Below are 27,943 nucleotides of genomic sequence, written 5' to 3'. Positions count from 1 at the left end.
AACTGTAACTCAAGCAGGTAGAGCTTTTAAGAATGAAAAGAGGCATTATAAATATTTCCGACCGCTTCGGAGAAAAGTATTTCTCTAACCTTTTTTGGATTACCTACGAGTGATACTTGACCAGTAAACTCTCTGTAATGCTAAATATTTAATCCTCTAAATATGGATACTGACTCAAATTTAAGTTAGTTTCTTGCCCTGCTGGTATTTTCACTTTAGTTCATTTAACTATGTTAAAAATAAATAAATAAATAAACAAAAGCTACATTACCAGTCCTGAGAACTGAAATGGTACATTTTTGTATCATATAAATAAAAACATCTTACCTTCCTAAAGAGGTATTACATGTTACGACATGGAGGAGAGTAGCTTGCTGACAGCTCCTGATTCTGAGGGTGCCAGTTCCTATGTCTAACCGGCAGAGCACTTAAATTTGCCTTTATTGAATTATCTCCATACGTCCCACTCAGTAGCTTATACTCTAATTCTCTCTGTTCCTCATAGTATCCTGGGTAATTGAATATATTCATGATTTACATGCATGCTGGTAGTAGCAGGAAAAATAATCAAAAACTTTATACATCTAAAAATAAATCTCTAATGTGGCTGCAGCATTAAGACTGAAAAAAATCTAATAATCTAAATGCAATAAATTGCGAGTTATGGCTTCTTTCACAACATTAATTAGTCCACATGGAACCCTACATATTTTGTAGCCCAGACTAAATATCAGGCAGTAGTACATGAAGGAAAAAAACAATTAAAAAAAATATGTGAAGTATGCTAGAGTTAATGTTACTAGAGAAGATGTAATTTTGGAACGTCTTGATTTTTTTTTTGGCCGATTTTTATGAATTTTAGTTTTGTACATTTGTTTTCCAGACTTCATTTTTAAGAAAGAAAAAGTGTGGGGAAAGGAGATGAGATAGTGTTAAATCATAACCTGTTCTTTATTCATTTATAGTTAACTTGAATCAGTCTTAACTGAAACTTGAGTCAACAAACATTTGAAAAGTGTGAAAACAAATGAGCAAAGCATCCTGCTCTACTTGTGTACTTGATTATGTAGTTAAGTACTTTGCTGGATGTAAGCCTAAGGCTCTAGCTAAAGCGTTTCTGAGCCCAGTCAATATTTTAAACTGAATGGAAAAATAAATTGGTCTCTTAACTACAGTCGGGCATTGGCTGTAAAATTCCGCAACAGAAAAGTGCTAGAGCAATATTTATTAAAACTAGCTTTAAGTCTTACTGAGGGCAACAGGGCAAAGTCTTGCTCTAAAATCTCATGCTCTTGTGAATAGTGCTGCAGGTAGTCGGCAGCAGTAATTTTAGCTCAACTGTTTCTATAGTGTATAAAAATCCTACTTTGCTGCTGATTAGCTTGAATTGGTAACATTTTTTCCCAATATAAACAAGCAGGCCTCTGTGATCATGTCACCACCTGTCAAACGATCGTTACTGCGCTTGTGTTGCCTTCCTCACAGGGTTTGGAGATTTGTTGTTTTAAAATTTTTATAATATTCTTCAAATTAAAACATGTATGAATATAAGGTTGTGTGTTATGCATTTTCTACTGGCACCAGGATCTAGACATGGATGTAGCTCTGGAAAATCAGGGTTGTTGTTTCAACTGGCTCTATGGCCAAAGTCTCATGTTCCAAAAACATCTGAGAACAGCTGCGCTCTGTCAGACGGATCAAGAATTGGTCTCGTTTGGTGGTGATCATCAGCAGGGACCGGAGAAAAAGCATAAGAGATAGGATATGTTTACAAGTATACTGATATCACTCGTATGAAGGCTGATTTCTTACCTGCTCTGACAGTCTTCCGATCAAGAACATTTGGAGTTGGGGATTGCCTCTGCAGCGTTGTGTTTAAAAGCTCTGGATGGTAACTACACATCCAGGTGTGTGCTAGCTGGTCTCCTGATAGTTCTAGGTCTCCTGATAGTTCTTTGCGTGAAGAATAATGAATAATCTTTCCATCTGCACGCCGCAGTATAATTCATGGTTAGACAGATTGAAGGCCGATATGATTTAAAAAAAACAAAACAAAACTGTAACCTGTGGAGGCATAGCCTGTTTCATGTCTCTTTATATGACAGCCATTCCATGCCCCTGGTCACACAGTTGCCTGTCTCTGTATCTTTTTTTGTTCTGCTACATCCCTTCTGAAATTTGGTGATCAAACTGAAGAAAAACATCCAAAAAGACACACAATGTGATGTGAGAAGGTACCACATGATGGCATAATTTGTTTTCATTCTCTGTCCCCTTCCCAAAAATTACCGGTGTTCTTTTTTTCCTTTTTGAACGATTCGTTTTCCTTTTTTGACATGAGAGCATTGGGTCAGCATTTTCAGAGAACTGTCACAGCTTTCAGATTTATTAGGATTAAAAAATCAAACACTTTAAGGGCCAGCATGCCAGAATTTAAGGCTTGCTTTGCAATTTTATTCAGACCCTTTGTGTAACTGTATTTTCTGGTATTTCCTTTAATTAAATTATGAGAACTTTTTTTGACAGAGGACATCTGTCTCATTCAGTGCACACAGTGAATGTAGCTCATTAACGAACAGGTATTCGGTGTTTTATTTTCCTCTTCATTTACTCAATGTGCAGTTCTGTCCCTTGTGTACTGGATAGTATTCACATCTTGCTGTAAAGGTGCATTTTTTAATTCCTTTCTAAGCTTTACAGAGGTGCCCATTACTCTGGTTTCTCAGTGCTCCATGGGTATTAATTAAATTTGATTTTCAAAACTCTTCTGTTAGAAGAGATGTCTTTGGACTTTTTCAGATTAAGAACAAAAGTAGAGAGAGAAATTATGTTATAATCAGTTTCTTATTTTGGGCATCTCAAGTTTGGAAGGGTGCCCAGCGTTATTAATATTTTATTTATTCAAATTACAGCTTCTGTTGACTTCAGTTGCTCTCGTAAGTTTTCAGCACATAAGTAAATCAGGCTTTGGAATCAAATTAGGCCTTTGAGAAACTTGTAATTAGTGACAATGAATGAAAAAGTTTCTTTAATGAATTTGCCAGTAACCACATTGGAATGCTGCAGCAAGTGCAAGATAGGAATTCAGTTTGCAAAGTCAGCATACAGCTGCCTTAACTGTCAGGCCACCCTTTCTCTCCTGTCAGTCTGTACCTCACTCGCTTCTGAGCTGTGCAGCTTGTGCAGGAGAAGTTCTGGGACAAAATAGGACTGCAAATGGCAAAGAGGTCCAAAGGGAGAAGGGACCAGCATGTGATCATATAATTAAGGACTGTCTTAGACTGTATGCTAGACAAAGCATGGTGGACTAACATTTTTCATGTGATGTGTACATTGCATACGTGCACATACTAAAAACATGGAGAAAATTACAGCAAACGACATATAAATTAATTTATTAAGAGTAAGATGGGATGCTTTCAATTTCTATGTTGTCATAATAAAGAAAATAAGCATACGTTTGTCCTCCCCTTCTCCCCCCTCCCCTTTTTTGTTACAGTTTTCACAAAAGCTGATTTTCTTCCTATACTTGGCTATACTCAAATCAGTCCTTTCAGGATAGTCTAGCTCTCTTAGGACTAAATCATGCATAGTATGGTCCCAGTTCAGTTGACTGCAATGTAATTGTATCTGTTTAATGCAGTGGACGCTTGGCCTATTTTTAAATTCAATTATGGAACTCATGCACTTAAACGTTTTGGAATTTCTTCTCAAAGCAGTCTTTTGAAATAGTTAATAGCTTGCTTTAGTTTGGGTTTTAATTATAAATAAAAGACAAGAACAGAATATCTTAGCTGTAGGGGCACACTGCTAACAATACTTCTTTTGTCTCAGGCAGTGCCTTTCATCAGTAGGTTTCAAAGAAGCTTTAAAAAGTCAGCTCCAACTAATTTATTCTAAAGTTCTTTGTCTTATTTATATGTTTAGTATAAAATGAAACATCTTTCCCTATTAATGGGTTCTTTAGTGCTATTGTCAACTGTACCAGTAATGTGTGTTGCTGCTTTGCATAATAGGATATCCTGTCTAACCAGTTGTTCGTTGCTGCTGCTCAGACCAGATTTATAATAATAATTTATTTACCCTTGAGGTCTTCCATCTTTCTAAAAGAGTTGTAACTCCATGACATAGTTCTGAAATCTTGACGTTCCATCTGAACAGTGCTGTCACTTTTTGGTAAGGCATAGGAAGTAGGTAAAAGGCATAGCTGAATCCGAAGTGAAAATGTAAGCGTTTTCCAACAGAAAATAATTTTACACAAATTATTCAAGAAGTAATTGGTTTTCTTGACATAATTTACCACTGGGAAAAAAGGTCATGCTTCTAAACTGTGTATTGCTCAGCAAGCATAACTTAGTTTTAATGTGTGTGCTCATATAGATGTGTGAATCCTATGGAAAGCACATATTTTTGTTGACTGGACTTTTTTTTTCCTTTATAAGAATGCCAGTGGGGAAATGAGGAACGTCTTGACTCACTGCTTCCAAAGTTTCCAACTCTTGAACTGTTTTCTTTGCAATCAAATATTTTTGGATTGTTGCTTGCACAGATAAATGCAAGATAAGTTAAATTAAGTAGATGAAAAAAGAATTACTGAGTTTGGTGTTGTACTTTAGTTGGTCAGGAGTTGGATCGTTCCTTTCTTGTCTGGAAAAGAGTTACTGCTTACGATGACGTTCCAGGTGACCAAGATGTTTGATTCAGTCCTATTTTTTTCTCTTTCCCCTTTTGAGATTTATTTATTTTACAGCTTTTTGGCAAAATACTGAGAGGAGCAAATGCACATTTGTTATAAAAGTATACTCAGGTATATAACATTTTGAAAATCATTTCTCATAGTAATCAGTACAATGCTTTTTTCATTTTCAGGAGAGTTTTTGCACTTTAGTAGGTCTCAAACTACTGTGATGAGAATTGATTAAAATCTGTTACTGCTTTACAGGGAAAATTGAAGCATATAGGTTAAGCGGCTAGGTTAAGATTTTGTACAATCCTAGACCCAAGTCCTATACTTAGCCAACCATCAAAGTTGATAGGTGGCTCTTCAGTGTTAAAAATTAAATAGTTAAGGTTGGAAGTTTTAGTGTTCTGTCTTTTTTTCCTAGTTAAAATGAGTAGAAATGTGCATTCAGAGTAGAGTTTGTTGTTCATGGATGACATGATTCAAAGTCCACTTAAATCACTGCAGAAGTTCTCCCATGGCTGTAGTCATTGCTGAATAGAACAAAAAGCTAGCAGCGTTGAATTCAGTTGGTATTTGGGAAACAAAATGCAGAAAGCAGAAAAAGATCCAAAAAAAACCTCTTCAACTGCAGAACAGGATGTATAGCTGATTAACATAAATGTGCTGCTTCCCAACAATCTGCCCAGAGGAATTTTGTCCCATTTATCCACTGTACAGTTATTCTGACAGAAGAAGGCTCCATATGACTCGGGTCTGTATTTTCAAGCAGAGTTCTGATCTGGTGAAACAATGTTATACAATCAGAAATGTTGTGGGTTTCTTTAAGATATTTATAAATAACATTAAATTTTTAGTTCTTGTGCTTTAACGAAGACAAATTTCCTGGCATAGAAAAAGCTTGATACTCTTGAAAGAGTTTGCCAAGACCTACAGTGTGTTTAAAATCCAGACAAAAGTTTGTTTTGAGAAATGGAAACAGATCACTCTGGTATTTGGGTAAAGAATGTCATACTTTAGTATTCCTTACAATCAACTATAAGAACAAATGAGAACCTTGAAAAATGGGATGTTCTCCTACTATGCTGAGTTATTTTTCCCCCTACTTGACTGTCTCCATTTATTCCCCTACCCCCACCTTTGTACAGCTGATTTTCCACAGTTTTCACAGGAAATAGATTAATAGGAGAAAAAATGTCTGATCTTTCACCTGACTTTATTTTTGCTGTCTTCATAATGCCCTGCTGACAGCTGATGTGGCAATTTGAATTATATAGTCCATCCTGCTTTGCACTGTATTGCTGTTCAAACTCATTGACTTTGACTGCTTTGTTTGCTCTAAATAGGCTGTCTCCTGGTTCTGATGTCTACGTCACGGTTTCATCCATTGCCTTAGCAAGATCGCAACAGTGCCGTAACTCTCCAAGCAACTTATCATCCTCAAGTGAGACTGGCTCTGGTGGGGGCACATACAGACAAAAATCTATGCCAGAAGGGTAGGCACTAGATTTTTCTCATATTATTTTTAGGCAGTATTTTTGTTCTTTGTTCTGTTTGTTGTAATGTATGTTAAACTGCAAAGAGTGCTCACACAGGCTCTTGCCAACTGTTCTTTACGTGTATTAAAAATGTTTGTTATCAAATCTCACTGTCATGCTTCTTGAAAAAGTCAGGCTGAAAAATCCCTTGCTTTCACCCTTTCCCTTTGCAACATAACCTCTCTGTCTGATCCTAGTCTATGGCAGAGCTCAGGTTACTATACAAAGGGACCTCGATGTATTTAAAAGTCTTTATTAAAGGTATTGGTTTCTTGTTGCGAATTGCTTCATTTCAGAGGTTTGGATCTAATATAAAATCAGTAGTAGGTTTTGGGCTTCACAGTCTGTGCTGGTAGTTGAAGTGAAAAAAAAAAAAAATGGTGAGTGCAGCTAAGACTTGAAATGTGTAGGCACAAATGTGCTAAGTAATCCACAGATTACTCAGCCAGCATCCCTATCACACATTCCCTGTCACCCTGGTTTAAAGATCTGTCTTCCAACTTTCCAGAAATCTTTAAACTCTCTGAAATAATCCACTGTTCGACATAAGGGGCAACTTGCAGAGAAAGAAATTCAATCTGTATCATTTCCAGAGAACACTGAAAGCAGCACTAAAATCAAACATTTCTAAGTAGGAAAAGAAAAATAATTGGCAGCAAGGGAGCCATCTACCACATTCCAAAGTACTCCCTACAGAGAAGGGAAAGGGAGGAAAGCTGCTGATAGTTCACACTGCAGAGCTTCCCTCTGAAGCCTTCTCGAGTACTTTGCAGGTTATTATGTGTAATCCACTCCATTTTCTATCTTCTATAAAGATGAAACATCTTTTCTCTATTGAAAAAAAAAAAAACATCAGCAAGCGTAAATACTGTTGTCAGGAACTACTTAGCACAGAACGCTGTCTTTTGCCTGTTTAGATTCCGGCAAAGGGACAGTGCCCTGTGTCAAGTCCCGACAATGCTATGCTGAGCCTGGAGTTTTTCCTTGCTCCAGGGCACTGTGGATTTGTCCTCCCTGTGTCGTCCTCCACTGACTTTCAGGTTTGCTGAAGAGACTGTCTTCTCTGCTGCACGCCTTCATGATTCATGAGTCTGTCTCTGTTCAGGCTATTATTTAAGCTTGTGCTCAAGTCCTACTGATGCTAAGTGATTTGTTCTAAACTCATTAAATTGTGCTGTAAGGAAACTGAACGGAAGAGTGCCCAGAGCTCTGCACCTGGGAAAAAGCACTTAACCTCTTTATAGACTGCACACTTCTCTGGCTTATTCATGCCAGGAGCACTTATGTGTTGTCCTGAATTCTGAAGAGCAGCTTGTGCTCCCACAAATCTGGTCTGCTCTTCTCCAACTATGTCATTTGTCCAAAAAAAGATATTGCCACCATATGTCCTTAGACCTTCACTACAATAACTGCTTGACTAGGAAGAGATTTTCGTGCACGTTAGGGTTTTTGTTTTGAATTGGACTCAGCGCACACCCGTACCCCTTGCCAGCCGTTTTCCATCTTTAAAGTTAATTATGTACATATGTTCCATAAAGCATTTTTCACTGAGCATTTTGCAAGTTCACCAAAGAATGTCCTAGAAAACTTTCATATACAGTTTTTGTTTTTGAAGATTAGTAATTCAGTCCAGTAAGACTGTTTTAATGGAATAATGAAAGAGTGTTTGATCCTTACTGATTTTTTTTAAAAAACACCTATTAAACTCCAGTTATATGGCTGTAACATTCTATTCGAATAGGAAAAATGCTTTGCCTCCCATACCATCCTCACACATATGAATCATATTTTATTAAGACTTTCCAAACATTTTCTACCAAGCTAGAGGGAAAGCATGAAAAATGTAATTATGAAAGAAACTTTCCCTTCCCTCAGTATGTATAAAAGTGTCACATGACTAAGAAAATCATTACAGTTGGCGTGTGCATCTTGGGATTCATCTGAGACACCAGGTTCAGGGCAGCTCTGTGTAGTGCCTCTTGCGGTGTCTGATGTACCAGATGGAGCTGGTCAATGATTAATCCATACATATTGTTAAAATAGGGGAGAGATTGTAACATTCAATTGCTGAGATGCAGCCCTAGCTGCAGGGAGTGATGTGGTTGGAGTCGGTACCTGGCCGAGAGGGCACCATGGTCCTGAAGGTAATCTACCTGAGGTGAGGCTCCAGTGTGCTCTGGGTATGCCGATCCCGGAGATTTCCCAAATGCAGGAAACTCAACTGCGTAATTTGTGTGTACGTGTCTTTCTTGTTGCGTGATGTGACAAATCTGGAAAGTTTGTGAAACTTAAATGACTGGAAGCATGGCTGTGAGTCCAGCCTTTATCAGACATCAATAAGAGCAGTTACTGCTGCTTCTTCTAGATTATTGGTCTGTATCCTGAGCTGGGCGTAGGTAAAAACTGCACTGACTTCAAGAGTATCCACAGTGGTCTTGATGTATATGTGTGTATTTGTATGTTCATCCTGTGTTTACCTGAAGGTATGTATATGTAGTAAGTGTTAATAGAATGTAGAAATGAAATTAGAAAACATTGAAATAATTAGTTTCTTCCTGTGGTCATATGCCTAAAACATTTTAATTTTTTTTTTTTTTAGTTGAGATTGATCTCTGAATTTGCTGGGTTCCTCCCCACACTCCCTGAAGGCCTGTATATTTAAGCAGCATAGAATGTAGCACTGTGTGTACTGATTATTCACACTTTTAAATAGCCTACTTAATGTAAAAAAGAAAAACCAAAGAAATTTCTCACTTCTCAGTTAATGGAGCAGTGATTAGAATGAAGTAAGATTGACAACACACAGCCTTAAAAAAAAAAAAAAAACTACCAAACAAAAACAAAAACCCCTCCACACCATAAAATGTATGTATTTTCCTCTCAGGAAAAACTGCTTGTTTTCATAAATAAGAACAATATGGATATTAGGTAAAAGGATAATGCATAGAAAGTCAAATATTCATGCAGCACAACTTAATCACACTCAAGTTGCTTTGATTTTGCCTTTTTCTTTTAGGTACCAACTTCTAATTATTTTATCATGCAAAGATACTAAGATACAAGTTGTTAAAGTTTGAAAACTACCTCAAATCAATGTTTAAAGAATCAGTCAGCTTTTAAAAATTTAAATGCTTATTCTTTTTTTAATATACCTATTGAATTGGTATTTATTGTGTTAATTTAGATATTTGATCAAGTGAAATTCTAGCTATAGTCTGTGAGGAACATGGATGGAAGAGGAAGGACCTTACCCACATATGCAATTTCCATTTGAAGTTTTTGTATTCAGAGGGCAGGTATATCCTGGTGATCTTCTCTTCACTTCTTTTGTTCATCAGATACTATGTCAGCTATACCAGGGAGCAATGGGCAAAGGGGAAGTAGGGACAAGTGTGTGTAGAATTTGAAAACTAGAGCTCAAAATTCTGTTATTTTGAATCTGTGCTGCCTGTACGCACACACTGCAGCTCCTTGTCTTTAAAGATGGGAGAGTAATTTTCTTCTTCTGGATCTTTGGATTCATTTCGGTTAATAAGTATGTGAACTTTCAAAGGGGGTTGCCATGTTGAGCTAGTTCTGATGGTTTGGCAGGTGTCCGTTTCACTTTAGAGCACGCGAGGGAGACCTGTAGCTGGTAGAGTGAGCAGAAAGCGTGGTTTGGTTTTTGTTCCTCCCTTCCAATTATTACGTTAGGCACTTAGAGCTAGAGAAACTCCCTGAGATATACAGAACGTATTAGCTTGCTGGAATTCTTTTGAGGATTACTCTGTGCCTGTGGAGTTTTTTTGATTTTCTTTTTCTTCTTCCTTCGGGATATACCAGAGAAATATAGTCAGAAATGCGTTGTTCTTTGGGGATTTTTAATGTTTAGTCTGCTGTTTCTAGACCCAGCTAAAATTCTTATAGACTTATGAGACGTTCATATGCATTACAGAGTTATAGATGTAATTCTTACAGATTTAGGTGTATAATTCATGTAGACTTCAGTGTGGCACAGTGGCATTGTGCCTTCTCTTTGTGATTATGTTGTTCTGCTTGAGTTTAGTTTACCTTTGAGCTTTCCAAAATACATCTGAGGACAGAATAATCTAGCAAGATTTACAACCAAAGTCCATCCAACCCAGTTTCCTTATGCTCTATATGTTTTTTTCTACAGGAGCAAGTGTACGTATCTCACTGCTTTCCTACTACTGTATTTAGTTTGCACTAGTCCATTCTAGTCAAATTGTTTTATGATCCCGTAACTTTAAAATGCACAGAATTTATACCCCCTAGATTTTGGGAACCCTTAGTTCAGTCAACTGATGCAGTCAACTTTATAAAATTTTAATTAAAATATTTGACAATGTAATATCTCCCCAACTGTGTTCTTGTGGTCTTTACCTATGTATCTGTGTCACCTAGATAGGACCTAATAGGAGAAGTCTTTTGTTTAGAACTCCAGGAAAGTGACTGGGATCCATGGATTGTCCTCACCAACCTTCTGATGCTCACTTTAACTAGATTGGTGTAGTAAGAAAAGATCCATCCTTGAAATCCTCTCCCTGTGAATATGCCTCATTTCCCTCTGTGGCTTTTATCCAGACTTTTAAGTTTTGTTCATTTGGGTCAATTTTCTGTAACCATTTAACTCTCTGATCACCTTTCTATTTAAACATCTGTGTAAATGAAAACTAGTACATCTGGATGGTTGGACCTGCTTTTTGAGTTGTGTAGTAACGAGATGTTCTTGAACAAAGATGCTCAGTTAGTTGATGTACTGTGCATCTTCTGCGTTAACGTTGCAAAATGGGTACTAAGAACTGCCACAAATATTAAATGGAAAAGCATTATAAATCCTTCAAGCAGTTGTGCTATGCGCTACTATGCCATATTATTTGACATAGGTAGCTTTCTTAAAAGTGCTCTTTTCCCCTTGTGTGAGATTTATGCATATTTAAAACCATTATCTGCTTTGTTTTTTGGGGTGTTACAACAGGTTTGGAATGAGCCGTAGATCCCCCGCTTCCATTGACAGGCAGAGCACGCAAACAGATACGGGTGGTAGTGGCAAATCCACACCAAGCTGGCAAAGAAGTGAGGATAGTATCGCTGACCAGATGGGTAGGTAATTAATTTTTTACGATGAGCAAGTGGTGCTAACCACAAGGTGACTTTGGTGATACATTTTTCCATGCAGAAGGAGAACTCTCTTAAGCACAGTGTCTTTGAAAGTTAACCTTGTTCATCAGGATGAATAATTAGATCCTGAGTAAATACTAGCTTCTGTGTCCTTGAGACCTGTGAATATCACCTGTGGAAGAACTGACATGATTGTGGGACTAAATCTGTGTTAGCGCTCTTACCCTAGCACGCTGTCCTTTTTAGAAGCGGTTGGGCAGACACACTTATTAATTTGTCTTGCTATTGAGGACTGGTTTGACCTCACCTGCTCTCCCCGGTGGCTTGGCTTAGTTTGATTTTTTCCTTAGTTTGTCTGAAGTGCTTGTGATGATCCCTATCAAAAGGTGCTATATAAATGCAAATTGATTGTTTGATCGTTGAAGCTGTAAAAATGCCATGTACAAAATGGAAAAAATGCAATTAAAATTTAAATAGTGGAAAAAATCTATAGCTTGGTAGAATCACTTTCCACCAGTGTATACATTTTCATTGCACTTGGCAATTAAGTTGTCAGCTGAGGGAATGTATTAACTGCATAAAACAGCTGGGTACTGAGGATTTGCATTGTTAAGCCTTCATTTGGAGTTTCTGCACATAGACCTTTTCCCTACAGCCTTGACTTGACTTAAGTGTATACATGTGTATATATAGACACTAATAGAAGTTTTGTCCTATCTGCCAACAGTGCTGATCCAGCATGATGAGCATGGTGAAGACTGCTAGATTTTTTCCCCTGACTCTATTGCCATAGGTTAAACAGTATTGTACTTCTTCCATCTTTGCCTGTATAGATTATTGGTTTACTGCGTTACAGCTCTGCTCTTTCTGGACTAGTATTGAATGCAGAACAGCATTCAGTGAATTCAGAGTTTGGTAAGATAAAATGGGATCTTCAGATTCTGGAGATAATACTTTGCTCCAGGACTGTCAGGACCTGACTGAGCTGTGCCTGCTTATCGAAGCCATCTGTCAGTCCCTCCCTCACAACTCCCCCTGCACTTCTCACATAAAAAGCTGTGATTATACTGATCTGCAGTTCTCATTTTGACAGACCGATTTTTAATCACATATGTTTTGATACTGTTGTGATGGTAACGACACGTGTAAAACTGATCCTTTGCTCAGCGTAACTTCTGCAGACCAACAGTGGTGTGTTGGTGCTGGCATTGAAGAAAGCTGCCAACAAATTCTGTTCTGGAAGGTCAGGTGTCACCCTATTAACAAAATAAATAAATAAGCCTTAAAAAAGCAGGAAAAATTGTGTGGCAGAAAATATGGCTCCAACATTTGTCGAAGTCAGAGGAGTGCATGCTGACATATAACGCTGTATTTTTTTCTCTTGTGTATTGCCCTGCATTCAGAGAGTCCCAGTTGGAAGCCACATCTCTGACTGGAGACTTTATTGCCAGTCTGGTGAATCTAGGTAAAAGTTTGGTTCACTGCCAAATAAGCACATTTCCACTTGAGATATTCTGTCTCAAGGTAAATAAGTAAGCAGGGCACTAGGTGCAGTCGATTCACGTGCACACACTCCACCCTTAGCTACAAAAGACTTAAGCTATTTGTGCACCAACACTGCTTGTTATTGTTTGCCAAGGGGAATCAAGTGGGTTTGATTAAGAAGCAAGTTATACTACGGATCAAGATTAACAAACCATAGCTGTGTTGGGGAATGCTTTTACAGAACTGCTGGTTACAATGGGTGTTGTTAAATATTCGATGTTCATAAGCACATGGACAACTTAAAAGCTGCATTTTAGAAATGCAGACTCTTCCATACGCTTAGGAGAGAAGATCCGTGTAAGGAAATACGACTAAGAAAGATTCTTTTTAAATACCAACTTTTAACTCTGAGAATGCAAATAATTACTTGAGAGACTGTGCCTGAACGTCCTCTAAAACTCCATAGTTATGTTCTAGGAAGAAATGAGCTTAATTGGCATAGAGCACTCTTAGGGGTGCCCATATAAGATGGCTGCCCGGTTTGAACGCAGTCCACTTTTACCTCATTTAGTTTAATAAGTGCTCCTTTCTTTTGTAGATCTATGCAGTTTCCACATTCACAGCCATCAATTTGTAAGGGAATATTGTATTTTCAAGAGATATTTATTCTATTTCTTCAATTAAAAAGTATATACTTAGCTTACCTTAGCTTACCTCAAGAAATGTGTGGTACTTATATTGGAGAAAAATGTGTGCGTTTTAAGTGATCACTGTGGACTTTTGCTGTTGTTGTCCTGCCTTGCGTAGAATACTACTTAAGGAAAGCTGGATCTTAAGGGTTTTTTTAAATCTCTTGTCCTCCGACAATATGCATATAGGGAGGGATAGTGTCTATACGCTGTAAAAACCAATATTCCTCTATTTTAATATTGTGATCCAGCCCTTTTGGACAATGGGGGCATGATGCTTTTCAGGTTGTTCTGATAAAAGCCAGGGTGGTGTCTGCTGGTTCCCCGCCCCCCCGACACCTTACTGATTTGCGCCAGGCAGGAATGAGCCCTCACTTACTCACCTGTGTTTTGTCACGATATACGTTTTTCATTTGGAATGAATTTCTTGTTAGGTGGCCAAAGTTTTTAGCCCATAGTAATAGTGGGGCAACAACGCACTGTAAAGTTAGTTTACGTGTTTTTTAGTTTATTACACTGCATACACTCTTCAGTACATCATTGTATGCTGTATTGCAGAACCAACATGTCATCTCCCAGCAGTATCAAAAGTACTGCCATCCTTCAGAGAAAGTCCCAGTGGAAGACTGATGAGACAGGATCCTGTGGTTCACTTGTCTCCAAATAAGCAGGGTCATGTAAGTTACTTTATTTAAAAAAAAAAAAAAAAAGGCATTATTTAATGTTTTACTCCTGCTCCTGGAAAATAAGCCTGTCAGCTCTTGGTCCAGAAAGTGTTATTCAAAGCTATATTTGCAGTGTCAGTTAAAACAAACAATCAAAAAACAAAAACAAATGGAAATGCTGGAAATATTCATGCTTGCATTCTTCTCACTTAGTCATTGTTAACGTTCATTATGTAGACAGATGGATAGGGGGAGTGATCCGTTCCCTAATGAAGAACAGTAGCTCTTTGACTGGAGATACCAAGGAGTCCAGATTGGCTTACCTAATATTCCTCCTGTTTTTCTGTCAATTCCTGCTCTAGTATACTGAGAAACCTAGGCTGACAAGGTTTCTTGCTCTGGGTATGTTCGTTCTCTATTTTCCTACTTTTCCAGTGAAAATGGAAACAATATCTTGTCTTTGATATTTGGCCTGGATCTCTGCCCATATCTGAGCTGTTTGCTAAACCTCCATGTGCAGACATTATAGATGAATATAGATGATCAGGACATCAATAAATTGTTCAAATGGGAGCTAAGATTAAGGATTTCAGAGGGATATAAATACTTCAAAGGTAGATCACGAAATAATGATGAGTGAATGGCAAAAATTTCTCTCTGTAATGGGTTCATTCCACAAATGCCCACTCTAGAATTGAAGGCTTTCAGTTTCTTCATAGCAGCTGGCTCTCACCAATGACAGAATGCGTAGATCAGTCAGACGCTGGGATGTCCTCATGGGACAATTTCAGAGCATTGCATTAAGCTTCTTTTCTTGCGATTCTGTCGTCTTGGTAGATGGTTTCAGACAGTTAAATGATATTCCAGTGTTCATTTGCAAAGGACACTCCTGTTGAGGAGGATATATACTTAATACAAAAGGGTGTGAGGAGCAGTGGGTATTTTACCCTGCTTTAAACTTTTAGTAGGTGATTGGATTCTTAAAATAACGTGGATTAGTTGAGTTGCATGTTCTGAATGTTGGACTCTTAAAATTGGAATATATTGAGTATGCTAGTTATAAACCAAGTTGAGGTCTGCACGACTCATGCTGAAATAGAAACAGCTGATTTCCTTGGACTGTGCTGAGCAACGCTGTACTTGAAAGCAAATGATGTAAAATATTTGAGGACAAAATGTACATAACTGGTTTTCTCTGAATAGTTAAGACAAGGCTTCCAAATCGCATAAAAAGCTTTCATGAGGGACTCAAAGCAGTGCATTGAGTTGGGATGAAATGTTTAGAGTTTAAGGTAGTCTCCTCAAAGTATCTATCCTATACTTCAAAGTAGAAATCCTATTGCGCAGTGGTGATTTTTGTCACCCTTTTCTCCTCCTCTTCCCACCCCCGTTGCCATAATTCTGAAATAAACCTACAGGTGTGTTTTTGGATTGTTTTTTCTGTAGTCTGACAGCCACTACTCCAGCCATTCCAGCAGCAATACCCTCTCCAGCAATGCCTCCAGTGCTCACAGTGATGAGAAATGGTATGACAGTGGAGAGCGCACTGAATCAGAGCTGAACAGCTACAACTACCTTCAAGGGACTTCTGCTGACAGTGGCATAGATACCACTTCCTATGGACCTAGCCATGGCAGCACTGCCTCTCTGGGAACAGCAACATCTCCCCGGACAGGGCTAACAAAGGAGAAAGTGGCACCACTGTGGCACAGCTCCAGTGAAGTGGTCTCCATTGCAGATAGGACATTAGAAAAAGAGAGCCACATAGACCGAAAGGCTGAGTCTTCACTGAGCCTGGATATTCACAGCAAGAGTCAACCAGCCTCCAGTCCTCTAACAAGAGAGAACAGTGCTTATAGCCTCAGTGATGCCGTCTCACACACAAGGTAATTTTCACCTGTTATGAGATTGATGACCACTCTGCACTGATTTTCCCTTTCTCGCTCTCTAGCCTGTCAAAGGTGAGAAGTGGGTGTTGAGGAAAGGTTTTTAAATATTTTAACCAGTGGTTTGAAAGATTGCAGTGTATAGAATGCTTGAAAATTAAGACTAGCTTTGGTCTTTCCATCTGCTGCCGCATATAGTGCTAAAGGGCATCAAAGAGAACATTTCTTTCTACTGCTGTTAAACTAACAAGCCTTTTGTATGATGTGTTTATAAGGAATATCTTGCAAGTACTGCTGCTATTCGTAGGCTTACTAGAAAGGAAATCAGTCCATTTTAATATTACTGTTTGATACTGGATTTTTTTTTTTTTAATATTAGATTTAGGTGTTTGAGACGTTTTACATTCCCCTTCCTCCCACCCCATCTTTTAGTGTAGAAATCTGCCAGGAATCAGTATGATCAAATACTGAAAGCAAGCTGCTGGGAATAGAAGTCACTGTGAGTGCTAGCATATGCATTTCAGTACATATTCTGCTGCGGTTTGTAGGTGTGACACGTTACAGTCACCTTCCCTCTTTCCCTCAATTTTGCCATTTGTTTAAAAAAAAAAAAAAAAAAAGCAGGTGACAAGTACCAATATAAAGTACTTGAACACCTTAGAAAAAAGCTACTCACTGACTTTACAAGTTAAGCTGAATTGTTAGATGCATAAAATGTTTTAGACTGTTTTCCTAATCCATTTTCCTATAAGTATTTGGTATGCTTTTTGCAAAATACTAATACCCTATCATCATAGCAAAAAAAAAAAAAAAGTATCAGCTCCTGGAGGAAGCCCTGTGACCACCTTAATTTACTGGCCTTGCAGAGGCTGGCTTTTGTATTTTTATTACTAAGGCATCTGTTTTGAGTGTGCAGCTACAATACCTACAGGCTGAAAGTCTGCAGCGTTTTTTGCCCAACTTTCTTACCAGAGCTACATTGAGGCAAGGCCAGTTTAGCAGCTCCTAATACAGCAGCTGCAAGTAGAGGTTGTCATAGAGACTGTAATGTGCTGAACTGTCTCCATGTGCTTTGTCATGATAATTTTGACTAAAGATTCAGTTATTGGTGGTCTGGTTCTGGTTTTCTGCCTCTCTAGACCATTTTAGGCACTAAAGTTTGTATTCAGTTGGTATAAATTCTATCTGATTCTTTGAGTCTGGTGTTTCTGGTAGGTATAGATACATGAAGGACTTGAGCAAGTCTGTAGAAAACGCTATGCACAAGAATTTGTTTAGAAATCAGGCTACCTTAATATATGCCACTTTCTTGGAGGTAAAAATACATGTGATGGTTGTTATCTACAGTGCTATAGCTTTTATTTTAAGATAGGCATATTTATATGCATTTCTTTTTGGCATTCATTAGAATTTACCAAGTGCCCTGTATTACTTGTCTGAATGAAATATTGTCTCATGTAACTGACAGCTGTTATAAATGTGAGAATCTTATACAACATGCTCATTGTGATGAAGTCAGTAGTATTTCCATTTGGAAGGAATTTTTCAGAAAGGACTAAAAGGAACTTGGAAAATTTGTGTGTAACTATTAGAAGCTTTATTTTAAAGGTATGCCTAATGACAATTATATGTTTGTGCACCTGAGGTTCTATTTTCCACTTCTCTGGTCACCAAATTAGGATTCATTCCTTTGCGAGAGTAAAAAAAAATAAAAAATAAAAAATAAAAAATAAAAGCCAAGAAAACTTAGTAAAAAGAAACAGGATATCCTCACTGGGTGTACATACTCTGACACGTCTCATCTTTATCCTCCATGGATGTAATTTGCAACTTGATTGCATGCGGGCTTAATCTAAGACGTTGTCTCATCAATAATTTATTATATGATAACATTATGTCTCCAAACATGTGGCATGTTTATTTGGTTTACCCTAAGTGCCATTTCTCTAATGATACTGAAATGGTTTGTTTCTCTACATGTTTTTTCAAACCGTTGGTGAATTTTCCAGATAAAGAATCTGTAGGTTTTCTGCTTAAAAACAACAATTTTCATGTGTTTCATTTAAGGAGAGATTAAAAAATGCAGCTCTTTACAAAGAAGAGCAGTAGTAGCAATCTGTAGAACACATGGGACGTGGTGCTTGGGGAAAACGGCAGTCTTGCACTTGCATCGCTTACTCTGGAGGAGAAAAGACAGACCGAATTGTGTTCCTTCTCTATTGTTTTATAATTTGTGAACGATAGATGTGTTTAATACTTCAGAATAATGCAAAGTCGCAGTCAAGGCTAAAGAGCTTTCACTCTTTCTCGTGGCATTCTCAACTGGAGTTTACGCACTCAGTGGCCAGGCTGGCCCGGGGAGAGCCTAGCTCTGGCCGTTTGCTCCTAGCTCTCTGCTGCTCTTTCTATTATGCAGGCACAACAGCTGGTTCAGGGAGCTGATCAGGCTGGAAAATAAAGCTTAAAAAAAGTTGTTGGTGGTGGTGGTTTGTTTCCCCTCCACCACCCAGTCCAGTGAGTTCCCCTGTCCCATTGACTTTGCAGCCTCCCAAATAGGCTGACCCGATAGGAGGGGGGGGCAGCAAGGGCAGGAGAAGAAGGCAAAGGCTGGTTAAACTGGCGCTTCAGAAGTGTAACCACAACTTTGTGTCAAAAAAGTGACAGAGGGAAGAATAAAAGATAACTCTGAACAAGCTGCTTTTAGTGAAGAATGAACAGCTTAATTGTTGTGTTTCTCTATCAGTTTTTAAATTGTTATCCTTCATCACTTCTCACTTTTTACCTTTTACCTGTGGATGCCAGAACATCTGTAACATCTTTAGAGTTGGGATTTTAAGCAAGAAGAAAAGCAGTTTAGCCCTAAAAAGAACTTAGTGACAAAAGAAAAGAAAATAACCGCAAATTAGTGTGTTTGTGTCTTTAGAAGACAGGAGCAATAATTAGTGTTCAGATCATTTGATGGTGCATAAAAGAACTCGTACCTGAGAATTGGTGGCAGAATGTAAATTATAGTGATTAACTTTTACAGCAGTGCTTCTGGCTGGGGTTTATTTTCCTTCTCCACCCCCATTCCCGAAGTCCTTCCTGATGATTGTGCAGATTTCTCGTAGCATCCCAAGAGAATTGCATTATGTAGGGCAGCAATTATACAGAATCATTATAGCTGAATGTCATTAAATGAAGCCGTATGCGCTGACGGCATGAATTTCCTATGGAAAAAAAAAAACCCCAAACTTTCATTTCCACCTCAACGATATGGTTTCTTATGGCCTTCTCTTATCAAAACCTAAAGGAAGAGCACTGATGTTTCCAGTCCAATATATTTTTAATTACTTACAGCATTTTTAATATGCTTAATGACTGTGAAATACTTCTATGAATGACTCATCAGGAAGTCGTCTTGCGGGTTGTCATGTAGTATCTGGGGGTTTTTTGGTCTTTGGCCTTGTTTGGGGAGAGGTTGGGTTTTTTGTTTTTTTGTTTTTTTTTTTTAATTTATTCTTTGCTGCCTCCATAATCAAACTGGGAGGTAGGGGACCAACAGTGGCAAAAAGCTCTCTCTCTGTCCTTAGAACACAAGGACCGATTTCCTTGCAGATACAATCAAACCCAGTCGAGGAGTCTGTTGCAGTGTCAGAAATCCTCTCCCTGCTTCCTGGGGTTGAATCCTGCAGGAACTTACCATTACTGCCATAGTGCTGCAGCTCCTATGTAGTTCACATAGCATTTATCTAAAGTGTTTTGCTCTTCAAAAATACTCCCGAGTTAACAAGAGTATCTATCTGTCAGTATGGCATTGACTTGCTTGCGTTAACTTGCAGAATAAAAAAGCTGGAGTCGTATCCACAGTTCGGCAAATAGTTCCTAGGGCAGCAGAATATCCTCCCAAAATATTATGCTGGAAAACGACAGTTCAAAATACGTGATATGCTTTAGTAAAAGTATATTAAAAACTATGCTAATTTTCTTGCTCATCTGCCCTGGCTGTCCTTGGCATATGTTATGCATAAGATATGTTACAATAAATAGCATAATATGTAATGTTCATAGAATATGTCTAATATGCAATATATAATATGTGATGCAATAAAATATTATGATGAATATTATATATCATCTATCATTTATATTATTATAAGTATTGTAATAATAGAGAGAGATTCATTTTATATGTTTGTTTGATCTAGAGCACTCTGAACATGTTTTTATGCCCTCTTTGCTACAACGAGTGCATAGTAATATTGAGGATCAATATTACCCACTTCCAACCTATCTAGGAATTATTAGTTTCTATCAAGGAATTATTCCTCACAAAGATCTACTTGATGGTATTAAAGAATTTTGGAACATACACGAAAACAAAAGACCCTTCCAGTTCTGGCATGTGTTTGGAGGGGAAAGGGTAATTGAGGAAAATGTATGGAGTGCTTTTCTTTTTAAGATGTGCATCTTCCCCAGATCTTGGTGTTTTAATTTTACAGTGATAATGCCTCACAGATGAACTGGTTTACTCAGCATGTGTAGGAGATTTCCTTCTGCATTTAAAAAGAAGGGAGAAGGAGGTCCCTCCCCCTAGATCTTATTTTTCCCTGTTTCCTTAGTATAAAATGTGTTTGCTTTTATCTATCACAAATATAAAGGTTGTAATGTGCAGCATCAGATATATGGGATGGATAGAACAAACTTTAGGGGCCAGATTGGGAAAATACCGTTTCATTTTTTTGCAGAGTAGGAATAATGCTGCCTTCTTTTGTAAAGGCCTCTCAAATTTACAGATTAAAAAAATATATATATAAAATCTGTATTACTGTGATTTGGGTTGTATACAAGTGGGCAGAAAACATCTTTCCTCGAATGTGAGGGACTGCACAGCCATCCCCGTGTACGTTACCTGGAACGTACACCATGCTACAGGTGTAGCAGGAGCTGGTGCTACTTGAGGTGGGAGGGCTACAGTCCACTTCAACTCATTAAATCCACAGCACTTCACTGCTGGGATTCACGGAGTTTAACTTTAGCCATCTGAAAACGAAACATGTAGTTAAAGATAATTTTTTAGACTCCATCTGTTGTCAGTGGAGAGCAGAGCAGAGCATAATTCTCCCTGTCTGTCTGGGACATCTAATTTAGGATGAGGAGACTCACCCCCTAGCGATATTTTTCTCCCCATTGACTACAGCAGGAGCTAGACAAGTGGCATAGATTAGATAACTGACTTGTATAAGACTAAATGTAAATGCTATTATTTTCACAGGTGGTGACATGCATTTAACCTTAAATACTTCCTGTAATTTCTTCAGTAACAAAAAGAGACATGGAAAGTCATTGTTTTATCAAAATATGAAAAGAGGATTGAAGAATTTCTTATTAAGCTGAGAATGAAGAGATCATTCAATGACTTTATTCAGCCTTCCAGCTAATTTTTATTTCTCTGTCAGAAACTGCTCTTTACCACCGGACCATCTTGAAACCATTTGTTTCAAATGCTTTCTTTGCAGCATTGGATATAGGGGAAAAATGTGTGTAAATTCTATAGAGAACGAACAGAAAACTAGTCTCAAAAGATATCATGATATTTCAGTACTAAGTCTTTGCATAAAGCTTTGCTGTATCTGTAGTTAGAGAAGCCTGACCTTTTAAGATGTTAACAGTACATATTGCCTTAAACCCTAATGCTCCTGGCATTATGCAAGTCATACGAGATTTTCATACCAAAATAAATAAAAACTAGCTCACTTGTAAAGCCCCCCTCCTTCTTCCATGCAATAAGCTGCAGTTAGTCACCCTGACTCTTAGCATTTTCTGTCTAGACATACTGTGGTACGTATTAGAGACCCACTCAAAAACATCTCAATTTCTGTAAGAGCCCATTCAGCAAGAGGTAGCTGCCTTTCAGGCAAAGTCCAGGAAGTCCTTTTCCCAAAGATACATGGATTTCTTCTTTGGTTTGTTGTGGCATCTTGAAGAGATGTTCCCTGTTGCTTAACTTTCTTCAAAATATATTCTGTGTTCTACAGCCAGGAATTCCAACAAGAAATTGGACTTGAGTTCTTTTGTTAATTCAGCTATAATCTCTTGTATTTTTTTTTTAAGCTGCCTAACCACCATGTACCTTAGATTTCCTGTCTGTAAAGGAAAAGGGCGATACGTTCAGTCCTTAAAGGTTGCTTATGAAGGTTTTCATTATTATGCAAGATGAAGGTTGAAGACCATTAAGAGCAAAGTGGTCTTGCTATTCTACGCGCTATTGATAAGAGTAACATTTTGTGTTCCAAAGTTCTGCTTTAAAAACGGTTACACAAGATGCCTGCATACACATTTAACGCAAACTTTGTCTTTATGCTTCTTTTGCAGTACTATGAGCTCACGACACTCTGCCAGCCCTGTTGTTTTCACCAGTGCCAGAAGTTCACCTAAAGAGGAGCTTCATTCTGCTACTTCTCCACAGCTCGCACCTTCTTTCTCCTCCTCCTCCTCTTCCTCATCTGGTCCTAGGACTTTCTACCCTCGCCAGGGTGCTACCAGCAAGTATCTGATTGGATGGAAAAAACCTGAAGGGACAATAAACTCAGTGGGCTTTATGGATACAAGAAAGTAAGAATGCATTTTGATTCTCTTGTTTGGTTATTGTAGTAAAACTATTGTGCCTTTAAGTCTAGCGTGACTTGGAAGGGGGGTGGTTGGGAGAGCCCACTTCAAAATAATTTATTCAGCTATTCATGGCTTTTATTGAGTTAAGCATGGTTTTCCTAGATGATGCCAATAACTGGCTGCCAAAAGGAGCTGGTGAAACTTTCTGAAAGCTGCTTTAAAAAAAAAGCCAGTTAAAAGAATTAGGGAACTTGGTGATTTGTTACTTTGGGGTTCATTTAAGAAGTTTATTTTTTGGTTTTGTACAGAATATACACTATTTTAATAGATGCAGTGTTTGTTAGGACAATGTATCATAACAACCTTTACGTGTATTGCAAGCAGATGCTTTTAACAAGTTTATTCCTTCAACGAGTATTCATTAAGATGAGGCTCTGCTGTATTATGCAAAACTCCTTCCCTCCTCCGTGCCCCCACCTCAGTCCTCTATGAAAATCTTGAGGATGCCATAATTTTTGTTTCATTCATGCCTCCTGCCCCAGGGCTTTGAGACCTGAATGTGTCTGTTCCGTTTCATTTAAGACGTCACCAGAGTGATGGCAATGAAATGGCCCACCCTCGCCTGCGTGCATCAGCAAGAGATCTACGAGCGTCACCAAAACGAGCATCCAAGCCCACTGTTGAGGAGGAGCTCAAGAAGTTGATAGATCTTGATAGCCCAACACCTGAATCTCAAAAGAATTTTAAGGTATGTTAAAGAGGGAGTCTGTCTTCTGGGTAGTTCTTGACGCAGTGAGAACTGAGAGCACCTAATGAGCAATGGACAGATCCTCTTCTGATATAAGTCACGATTCTATTGGTAAGAAGTACAACTGCATAAACCTATACTTTATGAGAATTTGATTCCTCTGGTTTTGTTGCTGCCCAGGCTTATCACTAATACAGCAGAGGACTTCACAATTTGGAAAAAGGTGAAAGCTATGAAGCTTTAAGATTTCTGTGTAGAAAATACTGAATGCTTTCAGAGCAGTCCCAGCTGAAGTGTTCTTTCTTAAACAGCTTTCTCAATACTTTACGTTGTTGGACAAAGAGTCTCTCGCGCTGGATTTTTTCTCTTCTCACACATTTTCCTCTAACAGGAAGATAAAATGCAAGACATGAGGGTTCCTTGAATGCTCATCATGGACAAAAGGTCACGTTTGCTATAGATATAGCTGCTGGAGGAAAGTATTTGTGTAATGGTTTCCAGTCACTGCAATATTATGGCAGTTTTGTGTGCAAATTTGTAGAGACTGGCAATACCTAATTGCAAAGAACATTTAGGACTGCTGGCTTGCGAGGGGAAAAAAAACCAAAACGTGAGATTGTCTTAGGCATTTGAATTGTTCTTCCTCTCCGATTACAGCACTAAACAGTGATGTGCTGACAGTATTGAACTCCCTTGCAATAAGCCTGCCCTCATGCCTCTCTGATCGTGTTATTGCGTAAGGACCAAGAACGCTTCCTAAACTTAAACAGATATTTATTCTTTATTTATTTAAAAGCATTTTCTAAGAGTTCATCATATGTATAGAAACTTAGAAGTTTATATATAAATTTTAAAAACTGCATCATTTTCAAGAGAATGCCTTGATTTCTGTAGTCTCTATGTACCAAGTCAATGCTTAACAGCTCAGACTCATCACCTAGAGCCCAAATGGTTTCCACAGCAACTGCACAGGAGAGATCTTGCAACTTGTTTCTCTGCTTGTGAAAATCCAGAGAGGCTTATTAAAACTTGAAAGTGCTAGGTTCCATATACAGATTATTCTAGATGGTACCTTTGAGGCTGGAGGAAAAAAAATATTGTCCATGGCAATGTGTTTTGGGGGGTTTTGTTTGTTTACTTTGGTGGTGGTATTTTGTTGGTTGGTTGGTTGTTTTTTTTTTTTTTTTTTCGCTTGTGGTAGTTCTACGAGGAAAGTAAGACATGAGTGATGGGAACATCTCCGTGGATTATTATTTCAAGCAAGGGGGTTGTTCTCGTTCCAAGAAATTCTGTCTCATTTAAAAAGGTGATCTGAAGACCATGGGCAGTGTGTGTTTTCCTAAGTTTGTTTTTCTGCTTTGGGGACAGTGTATCATTTCTTACCCTAATCTTCATTTTCTGGTGACTCTAACAAGTACGTTGACTCAGGCTATGATAAATCTCAGCAAGTTACTAACATCCTATCACACCAATAAATCAAATATCTTTTACATTTTAGAAATAACTTGTCATTTTTGCCCACTGCATGATTTGTTTCATCTTAGGAAAAAATCTCTTCTAGGCTGGAGTTTTGTGTGTCTTATTATGATCTTATGTCTTCCTATCTCTTTACCTACTTCTAATGCATTATATCTTCTCAGATAAGTCATTTTTCTTGTTCTCTCCTCTCTGATTGCTCTGTAGCAGATGTTCATATCTGTGCTGCCTGATATTAATTGGTGGTTCCAGTTCCTAATTCTTTGGTAGGCTTTGAATCCTTTAAACTATAGGGCCCTCAAGTAAACAGTACATGGGGTGGTAGCTCTTTCTTTTCCTTCTCCTGTGTCAGGACACATACTGTGAGTTTTTAGTGGATCATGATGTGAACGTGCTGGCTGAGCTTTTAATTTTCACAGGAAAGAAGTAGCTTGATTCTCAATGTAAAATAGCAACAGCTGTGTTCCGAAAGTTGTCATTTCTGTACTGTTTGAGTGTGTATGCAAGGCTCATATTGTGATAGGCGTAAGTTCTATCACGAGGGAGTAGCTGACATAATAGAAAGTTGGCATGGAACATGGCTTCTCTTTCATTTCTTGTCTTTTGATGATAGCAGGGTTTTTTTTATTAGTCGTAATTGTTTCTGATCGTTGATCCATAAAAGCAAAACCTGCAGCAAATTTTATTAAAGGTTTTAATGATTTTGGCAAAAAAAAAAAAAAATTCTGGCAGATTGTCTTCTACTGTACGGTACCAATAGTCCCTCCTCCACACTCTTCTCCCACCTTGTTGTGTGGGTTTTTGATTGCAAGAATAGAATACCATCTGTTTAAATTTTTTCCCCCTTTTTCTGAGAAGAGAGGAGTATTTTTCTGTGCAAATGAGCAACTTTTTATGAGGCTTAATCACTCTTTCTCTGGAAATTGAATTATGTCTTTCAGTTTAAGTTTGCTTATGAAGCAAATAAAGATGATGAGGTCTGTCTTTCTGTTGGCCAGTATTCAGTAGAAGCTTTGGGACCAGATTTCCACAAAACTGGAAACGTAGGTGTCTCGTAGATTGTTACGTTCCTGCAGGTTTCATGAAAATTAGTGGCTCATAGGGGGAAGAATTGGTGTCTCTGCTGATGGGACTATCCCAGCTGGTGTGCATTCTTGGTAGCAACTCAATGGCATAGAACAGAGTGTGCATAGCTCCGGATAAAACACGGCATTGCTTTCTCTTGTCTGGGTCACGGAGGAAGCTGGGATTATGATGGATATAGAATGCAAATTCTCTTAGTCATGGGACAAGTTGTTTAATTTTTACTCAGAACATTCGGAAGAATTGAAGGGGTAGTTGGGGTTCCTGGTTGTTCAGTAATAGGAGACTCTTAATTGGCGTTTGCTGGTGCTGTGCTTGCAGGAAGGCAGCCTTCCCAGGCAAGGGGGAGAACTCCATTTTAAGTAGCATTCAGTTTGTTTGTGACAACTTTATCTATGTTATCTAGTTCTGATGTCTTTTTTTTTTTAGTTTATTTCTCTTCCTGAAAAAAATACAATGTTAACGCCTGCTTTCTTATGCAAAAATAGTTTTAAGAAACCAATTCAATACAGACTTCAAAAGCTGCTGAATTGATTTTTTTTTCTTTTTTTTTTTTTGAATGTGTAGTCACACACTCTGTCCTGTCAGTCTCCGTTTCCTAGCACTCCTACCACAAGGCGTGCCTTGCAAAGGACTTTGTCAGATGAGAGTATTTACAGTGGTCAAAGGGACCACTTCTTCACCTCACGAGCCTCGCTTTTGGACCAAGCCATGCCAAATGATGTCCTATTCACCAGCACGTACCCTTCTCTCCCAAAGTCGCTGCCCTTACGGAGACCATCGTATACATTAGGAATGAAATCACTCCATGGTAAGTTTATTTCCAGTGAAATTCCCATTTTCAGAAGAATCCATGGTGATTATTTTAAGGAAAAATGTTTGTTACAGCAATTAGTACTTCTATCTTGGTTTTGCTAAAATAAGAGGAGTCAAGTGGCGTGCCTGAAAATATGAAATAGAAAAAGGACTTTTTCCCTCCTCCCTTCAGTGGGTATAAGATTGCATGATTGATCATGCGGTTACCTTATGTAGAGAACACAAAAATTTGCCTCGTTAGCTGTCATCAGTTTTCATCACTGTCTCCAGGAGTCATCAGGACTAGCTGGAACGAAGGGAAAATAATGTATGCCTGGTCATGAGCCACTGACTGCTCCAGGTGTCAGTTGCTTTAATGTGGGCTTATGGGAACAAAACACTATTAAAAAAAGAATGATATAAAAATGGATAAATGCAAGTGGACGTTTGGATGTACAACTATGCTAGACACAGCTTCTATTGCACCAGCTGTTTTTAAATTCAGTCCCTTACCTTATCCGCCACAGTATTTGAGTTTTTTTAAATAATTTAATCACATGCAACTCCATAAGGAAAAACTACATGGTAAATTTGTCAAGAAGGCACTCAGACTGCCCCCGTTAGTTTGCTGAACAATCTCAATAAGAATATATGATAGGTTGTGTATTTCTGCATGAGAATTTCTCAACTGGTAAGAATGAGAAGTTTCAGTTTCTCACGGTACCTCAAAATTAAATGTGTACTGTATGTTTCCAAACATAAAACTAGACGTCACAGTGTGAGACCGATCTGTAATGCTTTCTGAAGACGTACCTATCTGTTCTGGTCCATTCACGTGTTAAGAAGAAAATGCACGCTATTAGTAGGTTCAGTTCATTATGGTAGGCCCTAAGCATTGTCTGTACTTAGATACATAGCATACATCTTCCTGCGCTGAAGGATGCTGAAGAAATCTATTTTAGTTTCTTTCCACCTGCCTGTGATCACTAGACATCAGTTTATAGTGTTGTCATGAGCAGTTGCTTCTATATAACATGTCTTTTGCTAAGAGTTGGAAAGCAAAGCTCACTTCAGTCCTCCTGTCCATAGGTACAAAAATAATTTTGCCAACTCAATTACACTTGTAACTGACTGGTGGATTTGACTTCTGAGGGTTTTGGGTCAGAAGATTAATAATGCCATATG

At 38.2% G+C, this 27,943-nt stretch overlaps 1 protein-coding gene across 16 annotated transcripts in view; it reads left to right on the top strand.

Annotated features, from left to right (window-relative positions):
- Positions 1–27,943, top strand: part of SIPA1L1 (signal induced proliferation associated 1 like 1) — a 229,065-nt gene that overhangs the window by 193,056 nt on the left and 8,066 nt on the right. For all 16 annotated transcript variants that reach the window (XM_068946113.1, XM_068946100.1, XM_068946115.1 and 13 more), the window contains 7 exons: positions 6,028–6,177; positions 11,198–11,322; positions 14,073–14,191; positions 15,626–16,065; positions 22,420–22,659; positions 23,239–23,404; positions 26,531–26,774. In XM_068946113.1, the coding sequence (XP_068802214.1) occupies positions 6,028–6,177; positions 11,198–11,322; positions 14,073–14,191; positions 15,626–16,065; positions 22,420–22,659; positions 23,239–23,404; positions 26,531–26,774 (1,484 nt within the window). The remainder of the gene's footprint in view (positions 1–6,027; positions 6,178–11,197; positions 11,323–14,072; positions 14,192–15,625; positions 16,066–22,419; positions 22,660–23,238; positions 23,405–26,530; positions 26,775–27,943) is intronic.

This window comes from Struthio camelus, chromosome 5 (assembly GCF_040807025.1).
Source record: "Struthio camelus isolate bStrCam1 chromosome 5, bStrCam1.hap1, whole genome shotgun sequence".
Lineage (NCBI taxonomy): Eukaryota > Metazoa > Chordata > Aves > Struthioniformes > Struthionidae > Struthio > Struthio camelus.
This window is presented reverse-complemented; position numbering and strand designations above follow the sequence as displayed.